This window comes from Orycteropus afer, unplaced genomic scaffold, assembly GCF_000298275.1.
Source record: "Orycteropus afer afer isolate SDZICR_OR568_19922 unplaced genomic scaffold, OryAfe1.0 scaffold00011, whole genome shotgun sequence".
Taxonomy (NCBI): domain Eukaryota; kingdom Metazoa; phylum Chordata; class Mammalia; order Tubulidentata; family Orycteropodidae; genus Orycteropus; species Orycteropus afer.
Genome location: NW_006921598.1, coordinates 18,184,618 through 18,201,474, shown reverse-complemented (window position 1 = coordinate 18,201,474; position 16,857 = coordinate 18,184,618). Strand labels below are relative to the sequence as shown.

At 34.2% G+C, this 16,857-nt stretch overlaps 1 protein-coding gene across 1 annotated transcript in view; it reads right to left on the bottom strand.

Annotated features, from left to right (window-relative positions):
• Nucleotides 1–16,857, bottom strand: part of IBTK (inhibitor of Bruton tyrosine kinase) — a 171,931-nt gene that overhangs the window by 114,844 nt on the left and 40,230 nt on the right. Inside the window, exons 10-15 of the mRNA XM_042782244.1 lie at nucleotides 12,782–12,959; nucleotides 10,999–11,601; nucleotides 9,907–9,993; nucleotides 8,930–9,012; nucleotides 8,768–8,805; nucleotides 6,511–6,607 (exon numbers count right to left, since the gene is read on the bottom strand). Of these exons, the coding sequence (XP_042638178.1) occupies nucleotides 6,511–6,607; nucleotides 8,768–8,805; nucleotides 8,930–9,012; nucleotides 9,907–9,993; nucleotides 10,999–11,601; nucleotides 12,782–12,959 (1,086 nt within the window). The remainder of the gene's footprint in view (nucleotides 1–6,510; nucleotides 6,608–8,767; nucleotides 8,806–8,929; nucleotides 9,013–9,906; nucleotides 9,994–10,998; nucleotides 11,602–12,781; nucleotides 12,960–16,857) is intronic.

Below are 16,857 nucleotides of genomic sequence, written 5' to 3'. Positions count from 1 at the left end.
ACCTGGGAGTATTTGTTGAAACAAGCAGTAGCAAGTGCTTAACATCTGAGCTGCCTAAAGCAACAATAGCAATTGGAACAAACCAAAAGTTGACCAAAATACTTATAAATATGGGGCATGATAAATTCATGGGGGGCTTTGAAACACCCCAACACATTCTTGTGAATCTAGAATGCCACATGCATGAATAGGGCTGTACTAATGCCCAGGGCTAAATGCATGCCCAGGAAAGACTTGAGACTTAAGAAAACTAAGTTCTAACTACTGGCTGAGTAAGGCACTGTGCAAGTAGAAAATAAAAGCTAAAGCAGGATAGTAAATGCACACAGCGTCCTGTCACAAAGACGGGGAGATTTATTAGTTCTACAAATTTAAGGACATCTCTATCTGATTGTTAGATGGTCACAAAGCTTATCAAGCAGAGACCTCAGTGACTGCATGTAACAAAGAATACAGATTTTATGTAATTAGTTCAGAAAAATCATTAAACAAACAAATAAAAAATCTTTATAAGGGAAAAGAATCTGATTTCCAGAGTTACCCCATTATATCATTTTAAATGACCAGTTTCAACAAATAATTAGATGACATGCAAAGAAAAAAGAATATATAGCAGTCAAGACACAGTCCATGAGGAAGCCCAGAAGCTGTACTTGCTAGACAAAAACTTTAAAACTATTTAAAATACATCCAAAGGCCTAAAGAAAATCATGTCTAAAAAACTAAAAGAAAGTATAAGGATGATGTTTCACCAAATAGGCAAAAACAGTGAAAAAGCAGTCTTATAAAAAAGGAAACAAAGAGAACTGCTAGAATTAAAAAGTATAATAACTGAAATAAATCCACCAGAGAAGCTTAACAGCAGATGTAAAGCAGGCAGAAGAAATATTCAACAAACAAAGGAAAAATCATAAGTAACAAAAGACAAAATATACTGGGCTTTATCAAAACTAAAAAACTTTTATATTTCAAAAGGCATTATCAAGAAAATAAACTTCTGGGACTTCCAGTAAGATGGCGGAATAGGCAGACAAGCTCCACAGACCCACCCTCTTCAACAAAGAAAAGAGAAAACAAATGACAGAGATAAAGAAGATAATCCTGGAGCCCTGAGCTTTGAAAGGAAGTATACAGAAGTGGATTTGGCACCAACTAGTGGAAAAGCCAATGAAAACAGTGAGTACGGAGACAGTCAGAGTAGTGGACTGTCAGCTACTAATACGGGACCAACAGCCTGAATATCTCCAAGTGGTGCTGGGACCTTAGAATTAACCTAAAGATCAGCCCTAGTCACCAAGGGCTGCAGGGATGACAGCAGTAGTGGCCTATGACTAAGGAAGGAAATAACAAGAAGAGAGACAACCTGAGCTGTTGACTTTGGGTTATCCAGAGGGCGCAGCTATTTTGATTGTTTAAGCGTGGTGGCCATTTTGAATATTTACAGTGACCAAGGACGCAGCCATTTTGAAGGTTTACAAGCAGCAGTCATTTTTGATATTTAAAGTGACTGAAGGCACAGCCATTTTGATTGTTTATAAGCAGTGGCCATTTTAGGTATTTAAAGTGACTGAGGGTACAGTCATTTTGAATGTTTACAAGCGGTGGCCATTTCCGATTTTAAAGAGACAGCATTCTCATTTGGATTCCAGGGACCTAAGAATAGGTTCCTTTTGCCAATGACAGCAGGGATATATGGAAGGCAGACAACAGGAAAGGAGACAGGTGGTGAGCATGTAAGTGCAGCCAACTAGCAAATAGAGGAGCACAGCACAGTATCCTGCTTACATAGATAACATACAAACAAAACAAAGAAAATGAAAATTATGGGCAAGTCACTCCAACATACAATTACCAATTAAATATAAACACAAAAAGTCACAATGCCTTGGAGACAACAGAGCATCACAGTCCACACAAAAAAGCAAGATAAAGTAGAAGAAACAAGGGACCCAGGATACAGAACCAAAACACATCCCTGAGGAAGACACAATATTGGAACTCCCTGATAAGGAATTCAAAAGACTTATATTTAGGTTCCTTCAATGAACTGAGAGACAGAGCAAGGAAAACACTGACAAAACTGAGGAAAACAGAGAAAACCTAGAACAATTTCAAAAGACAATATAAGAACAAAATGGCAAAATAAATGAAAAATCAGAAATGATACAAAATCTACAGATAAAAATGCAGAAGATTAAGACTAAATTTTCAGAAATAGATAACTCATTGAACAGGCAAAGAGCAGAACTGAATCAGTGGAAGACAGAATTTTTAAGATTGAAGGCAAACACCTCAATACTTCTTTGGAAAGGGTACAATCAGAAAAAAAGATCAAAACAAAATGAAGACAGCCTAAAGTTCATGTGAGATACCATCAAAAGGAATAACCTATGTGTAATTAGAATTCCAGAACAGGAAGAGACAAATAAAACCACATAAGAAATTGTCAAAGATTTGTTGGAAGAGAATTTTCCTGGTATGATGAAAGATGAGAATATAGCCATTGAAGAAGTCCAATGAACCCCAAACAGAACAGAACCCAAAAGAAAATCACCAAGACATATCATCATCGTTGTTGTTGTTGTTATGTGCCATCGAGTCAAACCCGACTCATAGCGACCCCTCCTTGGGTTTCCAAGGCAGTATCACTACGGAAGTAGGATTGCCCAACCTTCCTTCCAAGGAGTGGCTGGTGGGTTTGAACCGCCAGCCGTCTGGTTAGCAGGCAAGTGTCTTAGCCACTATGCTACCAGAGCTCCCAATTAAACTCACCAAAACCAAAGACAATGAAAGAATCTTAAAAGCAGCATGGGAAAAACGCAAAGCTACTTACAAGGGGCAACCAATAAGACTAAACTCGGGTTTCTCAGCAGAAACAATGAAGGCAAGAAGACAATGGGATGGTATATATAAAACCCTGAAAGAGAAAAATTTCCAACCAAGAATTATATACCCAGCAAAATTATCCCTCAAATATGATGGCGAAATTAGGACATTTCTAGATAAGCAGAAATTATAGGACTTTGTTAAAACCAGACCAACCTTACAAAAGATGCTAAAGGCAGTCTTTTGGACAGAGAACCAACAACAGCAAACAACAACTGACCATTAACACACATGATGACATAACCCAGAAACCAACTCAGTTATAGAAGTATCCAAAGTAAGTAAGCCTACAAGATTGTAAACAGGGAACCAGAGACATCAATGGACAAATGAAGACAACTACAAACCAAAAAGAGGGAAAAAGCTGTGTAGCTACAGTTCTAAATGGTAGGGAAGTCAAGATAACTACAAGATAGAATGGACTGTTCTAAACTTGGGAAAAAATTATAAGTCATAGGGTAATCTCAAAGAAAAATGATAAACCTTCACAGCAAAATAAAAAAGAGGACCAGTACAAATATTTAGCAAATACTAAAACAGTAGCAACAAAGGAAGTGATAACATGATTCATGAACAAAACGAGTTCAGCACAGAAAATAATATGGAACAAAGAAACCAGGGACACCAGGAAAAAATACATAACAAAATGACAGCAACAAATTCATGCTTGTCAATAATTACATATCTGAAAAGGGACTTATCTCTAAAAATTATAGAAAACTCCAACACCTCAACAAAAAAAAGATTAACAATCCAAATAGAAAATGGGCAGAAGACATGAATGGACACGTCACCAAAGAGGATATTCAGGAAGCCAGCAAATACGTGAAAAAATGCTCATGATCATTAGTCATCAGAGAGATGTAAATCAAAACAGCAAAGAAATACCATCTCACCCAGCACTAATGGCAAAGCTCAACAAGACAGAAAATAACAAATGCTGACAAGGATGTGGAGAGACTGGGACTCTCATACACTGCTGTGGGGACAGTAAAATGACACAACCACTGTGGAAAGTAGTATGATGATTCCTTAAAAAGTTGGAATTAGCAATACTATTTGACCCAGCAATTCCATTACTAGGTATATATCCTAAATCACTTCGAGCCATGACAAGAACAGATATATGAACACCCATGTTCATCACAGCACTATTTACAATAGCAAAAAGATGGAAACAACCTATGTGCACATCAACAGAAGAACGGATAACAGTGGTACATACACACAATGGAATATTATGTAACCTTAAAGAATAATGTAGAATCTGCAAAACATCAAATAACATGAATGAACTTGGTGGACATTATGCTGAGTGAAAGAAGTCGATCAAAGATGGACAAATATACAACTAAAGCATTATTGTAAAAAGTCAAGGAAAGGTTTATATACAGAAGGGAACTTTCTTCGTTGGTTACCAGGGGTAGGAGGGGAGAGGAGGCAACACTGAAAAAAAAAAATGCATTGACCCATGTCACTTTAGTTTTGTGTATTTCACTGTATATAAATTATATTTCAATAAAATGCATATTAAAAAAAAAGAAAGAAAATGAGCTTCTGATAACAGTGATGGAAAAATATGGAAATGGATAGTGGTGATTAATGCACATACAACAGGATGAATGTCATTAATATCATAAAATCAAGTGTGCAAAAAATGCTAAAATAAATGTCTATATATTTATATTATATATAAATTATATATCTATCTATATATACATAGATAGATATATAAAGACAACAAAAAGTAAAGTGAGAACATAACACAGAAATGGGAAAAAATATTTGTAAATCACGTATCTATTAAGAGACTAGAATCTAAAATCTAGGATACACAAAAAACTCTTACAGCATAACAATAAAAATACAAATAGCCCAAATAAAAATGGTCAAAGGATAGAAAAATCTTCTAAAATACATATGCAAACAGCCTTTAAGTACATGGAAACCTGGTCAACAACATTAGTCACTAGGGAAATACAAATCAAAACCACGAATGATACAACTTCATACCAACTAATCTGGCTATAATTAAAAAGACAAATAATAACAAGTGTTGGCTACAATGTGGAGAAATTGGAACCCTGGTATATTGCTGATGAAACTGTAAGATGGTACAACTACTTTGCAAAATACTTCGGCAGTTCCTCAAATATTAAACATAGTCAATATATGATCTAAGATTTCCACTCTTAGGAACACTCATGAGAAATGAAAAACATTGTTCACATAAAAACTTGTACATGACTGTCCACAGCAGAATTAATCATAATAACCAAAAAGTGAAAACAAGTGTCCTGCAACTAATGATTGGATAATTACAATCTGGTATATCCACACAACAGAATATTATTTGGAAAAAAAAATTAAGTACTGATACATACAAGGATTGAAAACCTTACATTAAAAGAAAGAAGTCAGACACAAAAGATCATATATTTTATGATTCCATTTATATGTCCATCCCTTTTTTATTTTCTGTAGACAACCATGTTGTTGTTGTTGTTATGTGCCGTCGAGTTGGACCCAACTCATAGCGACCCCTCCTTGGGTTTCCGAGGCGGTATCACTATGGAAGTAAATTGCCCCATCTTCCTTCTGAGGAGTGGCTGGTGGGTTTGAACCACCAGAGACTGTAAAACAGTGATCACTAGGGCTGGGGAGCAGGAAGGAGAATGGAAAATGACTACTTCTGAATATGAGGTTTCTTTTAGGGGTGATGAAAATGTTCTGGAATTATATAAAAACCAGTGAATTGTGTACTTTAAAAGGATTAATTTTATGGTAGGGAATTATATTTCAATTTAAAAATGAGAGATATAAGATAAGAATACCAATGTCTCAGATTGCTTGCTCTAAGTATACCTGTCTTTGGAAATCTTTTTCTCAGTTAAACGCTATCTTCTCCTCTGTAAAATTATCCAAATTTCCCCAGGTAGACTCAGATTCTGCTTTCTCACAATGTATCTACTTTTTATGACTGATTATCTCTGTTGAATTACACTTGTTTCCTAATATGCTTGTCTTCTCCAATAGACTGTAACTTTCTTGAATAGTAAGCAAACCTTTTCACTCATTTTTTTTCCCCAACACAGCTTAGGCTCGGGGGGAATAAAACTGGTTAAATGAACTAACACAGAAAATTTAGTACCACTCTATGGCCTAAAAATACTTGGTAACTAAAACATAGTGTTCTCCTTAACAAAGTACATAAATGCATTGTATTCATAATTTCTGTTTTACTTCTTAATCTATTTCCTTTCACTTCAGTTATGTTAGCACAGAAGAAAAATAGACAAGAAAGAATTTATGTAAAGTATTTGTCACAACTATACTCCTTACTGCCAATTCATTCATCTCAATCACAGAAATAGTTGGTAATGGAACTATTAAATCTAATTGATCATAACCATTTACATGTTATCCTTATAGAGTCAATTTTCACTGGCAATGAAAACTTTCTTTTCTACATCTTTATCATAAGTTAGCAGCCTTACTCTTTACTATACAATAAGCCTTTTTTTGCCACCTCAATACAAGTAGTGTAGAAATTAGGATTCATGTTGCTTTTACCATTATTCCACTATACCTGAAATATCTAAAATGTCCTAATTCTATTAATACCTTTTATCACCACAGCTTCATCAGTATAGAGGTAGTCCAAAATAACTTGCAGTATGTCAGAATGTATTGGCATTTCCAGAGCTGCACAACTGGAAGCCTAAATGATTAAAATAATTTTTTAAGCAACAGAATACTATGTAGATTTTTGTACTAAGAACCTTAAGCAGGAAATTACAACAAATACAAAATAACATCAAATTTATAAAACACAAAACTAAAATGAGATACTTTAAATTTTAAAACATCTTATACCATGAGAACAAGAAAATGAAAAACTCAGATATAAAAGCATACTGGTATTACAAACACATTTATAAATAATAATGGGGAAGTTTTGATTTAAGTAGCATTGCAGTAACAATTTCTAAATGTTGCTATTTTTCAGTAGGCACACCTAAGTCCTCAAAGTGACGTCTTTGTTTTTTAATACTTCAAAGAGGTCTTCTGCAGTAGATTTGTCCTATGCAATACATCATTTGATTTCTTAATTACTGCGTCCATGGGCACTGATAGTGGATCCAAGTAAAAGGAAATCCTTGACCACTTCTATCTTTTCTCCATTTATCACAATGTTGCTTATTGGTCCAGTTGTGAGGATTTTCTTTATGTTGAGGTGTAATCCATGCTGAAAGCTGCAGTGTATGATCTTCATCAGTAAGAGATTCAAGTCATCTTTACTTTCAGCAAGCAAGGCTACACCATCTGCATATCACAGGTTGTTAATGAGTCTTCCTCTAAGCCTGATGTCATGCTCTTCAAACAGTTTAACTTCTTGGATTATTTGCTCAGCATATAGACTGAATGAGTATGATAAAAGGATTCAACCTTTATGAACACCTTTGCTAATTTTAAACCAAGCAGTCTGTTTGAACAACCACCTCTTGACTAGGTACAAGTTCTTCATGAGCACAATAAAGTGTTCTGGAATTCCTATTCTTGGCAATGTTATCCATAATTTGTTAAGATCCACACAGTCAAATGCCTTTGCATAATCAATAAAACACAGGTAAACATAGTCTGTGCTTTCAGCCAAGATCTATCTCACATCAGCAAAGATATCTCTCATTCCATGTCTTCTTCTGAATCTGGCTTGAAAATTTTACTTTCGTGTGATAGTAATGATATTGTTCAATAAAAAATGAAGTAAGAGCTTTAAATTTACACACTTGACCTCAGTAAGATACATATAGGAAGTTAAGAGAACAAAAGAAAGAAAACTAGTGGAAAAAATAAGTAAGGTTTGTAGAACATTTTCTTAGCTTTTAAAGGAACTCATGTTCAAAACACAGGCTAAAAACAACTCTAGTTCACTCATCAATAGTAAAATTTATGCTAAAATTTTAAGTTATTATATATGCTATAGCTTGCTACTTAAGCGGACAGAATGCTACCAAAAAAAAAAAAAAAAATGCTTACTATGTAAAGCCCTAACCCAATTAGTAAAGCATTGAATTTTAAAAGCATTACTAAAAAACTCATCCTTCATCTTTGAATTCTTTCTCTTTGTGGGACAAATAAAACCGTGTTGTTACTCTATGTTCATTTTTATGGCCAACTAACCCCATACTGAGGGGTTACGACAGTAGTAAATACAATTTCCACTAATAATTTTACATATACTTTTTGTTTGTATCACTCTGCACACAAATCAAACATTTGAATGTCTTATTTACCAAGCTTATTTAGGAGGTCTGGTGGCGTACTGCCTAAGGCATTTGATTGCTAGCCAGAAGGTTGGTGGTTCAAACCCACCAGCCGCTCCATGGAAAGAAAACGAGGCAACCTACTTCCATAAAGATTTACTGCCTCAGAAACCCAACGGGAGTCACTATGAGTCAACATCGACTCAATGGCAGTGAGGTTGGGTTTTTTTGGTTTGGATTTACTAACCACCCTTCAAGAAAGTTTTATGTACAAGAGATATCAACAGGCTATAATATTCTTCTTTTTTAATAGCACTGTAAATAAGCTGTTATCTAAATCTCAAGATGACTACAGATAGTATATAATGTATAATATATAGTAATATAAAAGTCACAATTTTACACTTGAGTATATTAACATAAATATACATGTTTATTTATTATGCATTTTAAGAGGTCAATTTCAATAAACTTGTTTATTCAATTCCAAAATTTGTCCATCACTATGTTGACAAATCTCATTATTAAGTTCCAATTTATAATTTCTTTAGTATACAATTTTTCCAAAATTTGAAGAAGTAGTTACCAATCTATGCTTTCTACATAAATCTTACCTCAATCCATGAGCTACTCAGCATACTATGAAAATATTCTGGGAGGGAAAAAAAAGTTCAATTAAGCCAGAATAATGAAATAATATTTTTTAAAAAAATAAAATGAATTAACAATAAATTTTTTAGAAGTAAATACTAAAAAAGAAAAAAGAAAATACCTACCAAGTCTGGCACAAAGAACACATTTATGACAAGGAAATTCCTTTCCATCCAATGATTTCATGGTCACATCACACAGAAATGAACTGTAAGAAAAATATAATTAAAAATGTATTTTAATAATAATTCAAATGTAATTAAGTATTTAATTCAAGCAAATGCAATTACTTTACATATTGAGCCAATAAAAAATGTGCTACAGAATTTAGTATAACTTTTTATTTCTCTTATTAAAGGCAGCAGAGAATAAATAATTTGCAGGTATGTACGCAAATAAAGTACTTCATCTCCCTTCCTGTCAGGGAAGACAATAAAGGCCTTACGATAAAGATAATCTTTGAAAAAGGCCACTGAATATAGACAAATTTCCAAATAAATCTTTCTTCTAATTTTCCTATTTTATTCCAGGCCAAGTGTTAATAACGTAATAGTAAGATTATATTCGAGGCTCTTTTAATTTCATGTATTTGTACAAACTATTCTGTTTCAGGCAGTCTAGATACCTCCAATTTCCTTCTTTCTCAAAAACTTTTCAACTACAAAGAAAATACAAATACCATTAACAAAAACTTTCTATAACAAATATATTTATAATAGTATATTTACTATTGAAAAATTTTGTACTAAATGAAGTAATAATCATAATGATGATTATGTATAATTAGGTTTTTTTGGTTATTGTCATTTCCTACTTAGAACAACTTACAAAATTCAGGCAAGAAAAAATAAAAATTAAAGATTTCTTTCTGCTTTAGAAAGTAATCAGAAAGGGTGAATTCTTTCTGTCTTATGGAGAAGTTAATCTTTCATCCATTCACCTCAACAACTCCCCAACATTTCCGGAAATAAAGACAAGCAGAAAAGGTAAAAGGGTATCTAACTATACATTTCGCTTTGTATTTGGGTATGATGAACTCTACTTTCATACTTAGATGCCACAATCTAGACATGAAAAGTTTTATCTTCACTTATTAACTTACCATTTTTTCTGACTTAATTTTGGTTTATTACCAGTTTTCTTGACGATAACATTAATTTTTTCATTTTCAAATCTGACTCCATCTAACCTATCAAGAACACACAAAAATTCAATAAAAATTTTAAAAAACAGACAAAAATTAACAATTGGTAGACATATACATGCCCCCTACCAAAACAAACAAAAAACAAAAACCCAAAAAAATCAACTTATGTCTGAACATAATTGTACAGATAATTTATACCCAAAAAACTCCAAAAAACCTAAGCCTGTTTCGCTTGAGTGGATTCTGAGTCATCATAACCCTATGCCTAGAGTAGAACTGCACTTCATAGGGTTTTCAATTGCAGTAATTTTACAAAAATAGGTTATCCAGTGTTTTTCTGCTTTACCACTGTGTGAATCTGAATCACCAACCATTTGGTTAGTACCCAACCCACTGCCCTCGCGTCGGATGCAACTCATAGTGACCCCTCCTTGGTTTCCAAGACAATGTCACTACAGAAGTAGATTGCCCAACCTTTTTTCCGGGGAGTGACTGGTGGGTTTGAACCACCAGCCTTCTGGTTAGCAGTCAAGTACCTTAGGTACTATGCCACCAGAGCTTAGCTGAGCACAAATCATTTGTACCACCCAGGAAGCTAGATCATTTATATCCTCTAGAAAAGGATCTCAAGAAACCCTACTCCATGATAAAGAAGTATCATGCCCTCTCCTTTAATTTTACTTAGAATTCAAAATACATTAAATATCTTTATTGCAAAAAACAAATCAAAGTCAGGGTACAAAGTTCATCACTGTTTTTAAATAGAACACTTAATACACACTCATACATTACTCTCCTTCTCCACTCTACAAGTAAGGTTATACAGTCACAAGCAACATAAATACTTTAAAAAAGAGAGAAATCCAAATCGTATCTGATTTTGTGTTAACAACTTTATACACATTAAGGAGTCCTGGTGGCACAATGGTTAAAGCACTTGGCTACTGACCAAAAGGTTAAAAAAAATAGAATTTCTAATATTCTATTTTTAAGGAATTTTAAAAAATATAATGAGGCACAAGAATAGCTATCAAGGAGAAGTCATACCTACTACTCAAATTATTGAAACCAAATTTCTTTGCAACATTTTGCAACATTCTTACAGGATCATCTTCCCCAACACTTTTTCCTTTTTTTGAAGATTTAGATTTTCTTTTCTGCCTTTCACCAGTTGTTTGAGCCTGATTACTTTCATAAACTTCAAATGTTGACTTCTGATTATTATCTTCACAGCAATTCATTTTATTCACATGAGAATTCAGAGTGCTCTGATATTCTTCCTGTTTTTTGTTTAAGTGTATTCTTGGTTTGTAGCCATGAGTTAAAAAGTCACAAGTGTCTGTGTATATGAATTGTAAAAGGTATTCAAATAAGTCAGGATGAACCTTCTCTACCACAAAGAGATGGCATCCTGAAGAATCTTCATCTTTCCGGTAAACTTCTGCAAAGTCTAAAGTAGTACCATCTGAAATAAACAATTTCTGAAAAAAGTCAGAACGCACTGCCAAAATATATTTATGTGCAGGGAAGAGTCTATTGCCAACTTGAAATGTCACATCATGAATGTTGTCCATTTCATCTGTTTCCTTCAACAGTTTGCCAAACTCTTCAAAAAGGGATGATGATGACACAACTGGAATTTCATAAAGGCTAGATCCAACAAAAAAATCATTTTTACTTTCAAGAAAACAAAAGCATTCCCAGCTGATTCTCTTATGTAAATGTAATGTCTTTATTATTTATTAAACTTACAAAAATTTTAATTTGGCATTTCCTAAAACATGTATTATAGCACAAAGGTCTAGATTCTGTATGACCTTTTAATTTTTTTCTATTTCTGTTTAAATCTATGATTTTTTTTCTCTTAAAATAACAAAAACTAATATTTGGAAAAAATGGTCTCTATTTATACACGAACAACATAACTTAGAACAATGTAAATGTGAATAACTATTCCACGATAATTTTTCAAATGATTAAAAAATCCTAAAAAAAAAAAAACTACAGTTCTCATTCTTTTCCTCTTTTATATCTACAAGTGAAAAATAAATTTTAAAAAAGATAGATAGACAGATATATGTAACTTAGCAAATACTTCAGGTCCTACATCCTGTAGTAGTAGGTCTGAAACTCAAGGAAGCAAAGAGATATACAAAAATAAGTGTACCATCAATCTGTAACCCTGGTTTTTCATTATGTGGAATCTGAAAAGACCCTCCCAATCTGCCTTTTACCCTTCTAGGTATGGAGACCAACCCTCCTGGTTTGCCAGAGAATGAAGGGTTTCCTAGGACAGTCTTGGCACACCAAGATGAACGATCATCCTACTTGTAGGATTTTTCAACCATACCACTACAATTGTAATTTGTTTTTGCTCTACTATTTGCACTGGAATTTACACTGCCTTACAGATGGCTCCATACCACCTCTTCTTTTGTCAACTACCTTCATGGTCATGGGTCAAAAATTTTTGCAAAATAAGAAATATTTATAATACATTTCTTAGAATTTGAGAACCTGGAATATAGAGTATATAACAAAGTACTAAAGATATAAATTTAATGTACATACATATGTAGATGTGTATATGTGTGTGTGTGCACGCACGTACATACACACACACAAAAACTACAGAGAAATCTCATCATTCTTGGTAATTTCCACCTTTGAGTTATCCCAACACCATGATTTTGTCTAATGTCTCTAAAGGCTTGGCAATGGATCTTCAATTAAACTGGAGCAAGGAGCTACTGAAAGCAGAAGAATAACCCTAAATAGAAAATAAAATAGAGACTAACTCTAAAATAGAAAATAACACATACAAGCATACCTTGTTTTAGGATCTGACTGCAGGATTGCAAAGTTGCACCCACTTGGATCTGTGCTGACACTAACAGCTCTATGGGCAAATGTAAGTTTCTCAAGTCGAATTCTTTCATATATGTTATTTATTTCAGAGACACAAGACACATCTGATGAGGAATTATGAAGACTTGGTAAAATCTCTGCTAAAAGGAAAGAAAATGAACATCCATTAATCAAGTTTTTATGGAGACCAGAAAATGCTTTAGGAGTAAATGAAATACAAAAACAATTGTGATGATATGGAAATATCTTTAGTAATGAATGTATTAACTCTTTTCGAAGAACTATATCCTTTCATTTTATACCCTTTACACTGGTTGTATTATACAAGAAATTTTGGGTGGTCAATTTCCAATTACCCATGATTTCATTTCTTTCAATAAACACATCCTTCAATCTACCACCCAAAGTTATCTTCCTGAAAGGCCAATCTTGTGTCACACCAGCTTTTAAAATTCTTTAAATGAGATTCATGAGCTGCTTGCTTGTTTACGTGCCACCTCCCAATATCCTTACCTTTCTTCCATTCATTCAGCAAACAACTGAGTGACCACACTGCTACTGATATGACCATCATCACTGTATGCCTAGTGATCTAGTAGTAAACAAGATGAACATGTCCCTACCTTCATGAAGTACCCAATCTAGCAGGAAGACACAAATTACACAAATGATTATATCATTACATGACAGATCAACATTATAAAAAAAAAGTACAGAGTGCTTCTATAAAGAAATTATTCTGGCTTCACTGTGAACAACATTTAAAGTGGATAAGAATAGACAGAAGGCATTTAGGAAGCTACTTCAAGAGTTGGAGCAATGAGAATTCAGGAAAGATGGCAGAATAGGCAGAAAGACTGCACAGACCCTCTTCAACAAAGAAAGGGGGAACCAATTAATACAGAAACAGAAGATAATCCTGGACCCGACCTTTGAAGGGAAGGTTATAGAAGTAGACTAAACTCCAACTAGCAGAAGAATTTGCATGAAAACATCAAAAAAAGGAAACACACGGAGCTGTGGTCTAACAGCGATCCTGAAGGCACAGACAGCTTAGATATTGCCAAGTGGTGGTAGGACACAAGAATTAACCTAAAAATCGGCCCTACAAGCCAGGGAATGCACGGAGGACTGCTCTGGTGGCTGGGTAATAAAAGGGGAAGCAGTGAAGAGGACGGCAGGCTGAGCTGTGGACTTTTGTCTGTCCAGAGGGTGGAGCCATTTTGAATGTTTACAAGTGGCTTGACCATTTTGGATATTTAAAGCAAGAGCGTTCTCCCAGATTCCAGGGACTTAAGAACTGGCTCCACTTGCTAGGAACCCCAGAGACATTGCAACCTGGTCAACTGGAAAGGTTCAAGTTTTCAGCTTTTTTTCTTTTCCTTGTTCCTGGTTGCAATTTTCTTTTTCTTTCTCCTGGTTAACCCCGTACCTTATTTTTCTTTTTGCATTTTTCCCATATTTTCTTCATTATTCTCCTTCACTAACTTTTTTTTTGTCTTATATCCTCTCCACACATTGCAGGGTTTTTTTTCTTCTTTTTCCTTTATTTTCTCTATTTCCCTTTTTTCTTTTTTTGGTTACTGTTCCTATGTGATTACACAGTGTATTTTTTGTCCATGTGCTTTTACTTTTTTGATGGTTATTCAATTGTTATTTTTGTCTAATGGAGTGGAAGAAAGCAACAGTCCCCATAACACAACTACACCCACAACTCCTACAGCTTCACTGACTGAGTGACAGCCACCACTTCCTTCTCTACCAATGGGTCAACGATAAACAACCACCAAGAGAAGCCTGACTCATCACTGGCTGCTCTTCACAAAAATGTAACAGAGATCTAAACACAATGTCACGATGTCTCGGAGACAACAGACCATCACAGTCCACACAAAGAAGCAAAATAAAGTGGTAGAAACAAGTGAGCAGGATGCAGACCCAGAACATATACCTGAGGAAGAAGCAGCATTGGAACTCTCTGATAAGGAATTAAAAAGAATTATATTAAGGTATCTTCAAAGGATTGGGAGAAAGACCAAGGAAAACATAGACAAAACCCTAGAAGAATTTCAGAAGAAAATACAAGAACAAAATGGCAAAATAAATGAAAAATGAGAAATGATTCAAAATCTACACACAGGAATCCAGAAGATTAATACTAAATTGTCAGAAAGAGATAACACATTGAAAGGGCAAAGGAGTAGAATTTGATGCAATGGAAGACAGAATTAATAAGACTGAAGACAAATACCTGAATACTTCTTTGGAAAAGGATCAATCAGAAAAAAGATCAAAACAAAATTTAGAAAGCCTAAGGTTCACGTGGAACACCATCAAAAGGAATAACCTATGTGTCAATGGAATTCCAGAACAGGAAAAGAAAAACAAAACCACTGAGAAAACTGTCCAAGATGTGTTGGAGAAGAACATCCCTGAAATGATGAAAGATGAGAATATATCCATTCAAGAAGTCCAACAAACACTAAAAAAGATAGACCCCCCAAAAAAATCACTAAGACATATCATCAACTCCCAAAACCAAAGACAAAGAAAGAACTCTGAAAGAAGCACAAGAAAAACAAAAAGTTACTTACAAATGAAACCAGTAAGAATAACCTCTGATTTCTCAGCAGAAACCATGCAAGCGAGAAGACAAAGGATGGAATTATAAAACCATGAAAGAGAAAAATTTTCAACCAAGAATTATATAGCTGGCAAAATTGTCCCTCGAATATGATGGTGAAATTAGGACATTTCCAGATAAGCAGAAACTAAGAGAATTTGTTAAAACCAGAACAACCTTACAAGAGATGCTAAAGGGAGTCCTTTGAAGAGAGAACCAAAACGAGCAAATAACAATTGACCATTAACACACAACATGATATAACCCAGAAACCAGAGCTATGGACATATCCAAAGAAAAATAAGCTTACAAGATTGCAAACAGGGAACCAGAGACATCAATTGGCAAATGAGGACAACTACAAACCAAAAAGAGCGAAATACTGTGTTGTTACAGAACTTCTAAATGGTGAGGAAGTCAAGAGAATTGCAAGATAGAATGGAATGTTATAATTTCGAGGAGAAAATTATAAATCACAGGGTTACCTCAAAGAAAAATGATAAACCTTCACATCACAATAAAAAAGAGGACAAGCACAAATATTCAGCAAATACTAAAACAACACCAACAAAGGAAATGATAACACGATTCATAAACATAATGAGCTCAGGACAGAAAATAATATGGAACAAAGAAACCAGGGACACCATAAAAAATTAACAAAATGACAGCAACCATTTCATACTTGTTGATAATTACACTGAATGTTAATGGATTAAATGCACACTTAAGAGATGGAGAGTTGCAGATTGGATAAGAAAACAAAACCCATGAATATGTTTTCTACAAGAGACACACCTTAAAGACAAAGACAAAAACAGACTAAAAATCAAAGGTTGGAAAAAGATATATCAAGCAAATGGCAACTGTAAAAGAACAGAAGTGGCAAAATTAACTTATGAGCAAACTGACTTTAAGACAAAAACCACCATACAAGACAAGGAAGGACATTATATAATGATTAAAGCAACAAATGAATAAGAAGCTATAACCAAAATAAATATCTATGGACCAATGAAAGAGCCCAAAAATATAAAAGTCCGATTTTAAAATAGGTGAAAAGGCAAACAGATGACTCCAGTCATAGTGGGAGACTTTAATACACCACTTGCAATGAAAGATAGAACCACTGAAAAGAAACTCAACAAAGATGCAGAAGAGCTAAACAATACAATCCACCAACTTGACATAGACGTCTACAGAGTACTTCACCTAACAACAGAACAATATACATTCTTTTCTAGTGCACATGGAACATTTTCTATGATAGACCATATGTTAGGCCATAAAGCAAGAATTCATAAATTTAAAAACACTGTACTACTATAGCCAAAACATGGAAACAACCTAGATGTCCATCAACTGAGGAATGGATAACCAAACTATGGTACATACACACAATGGAATACTATGCA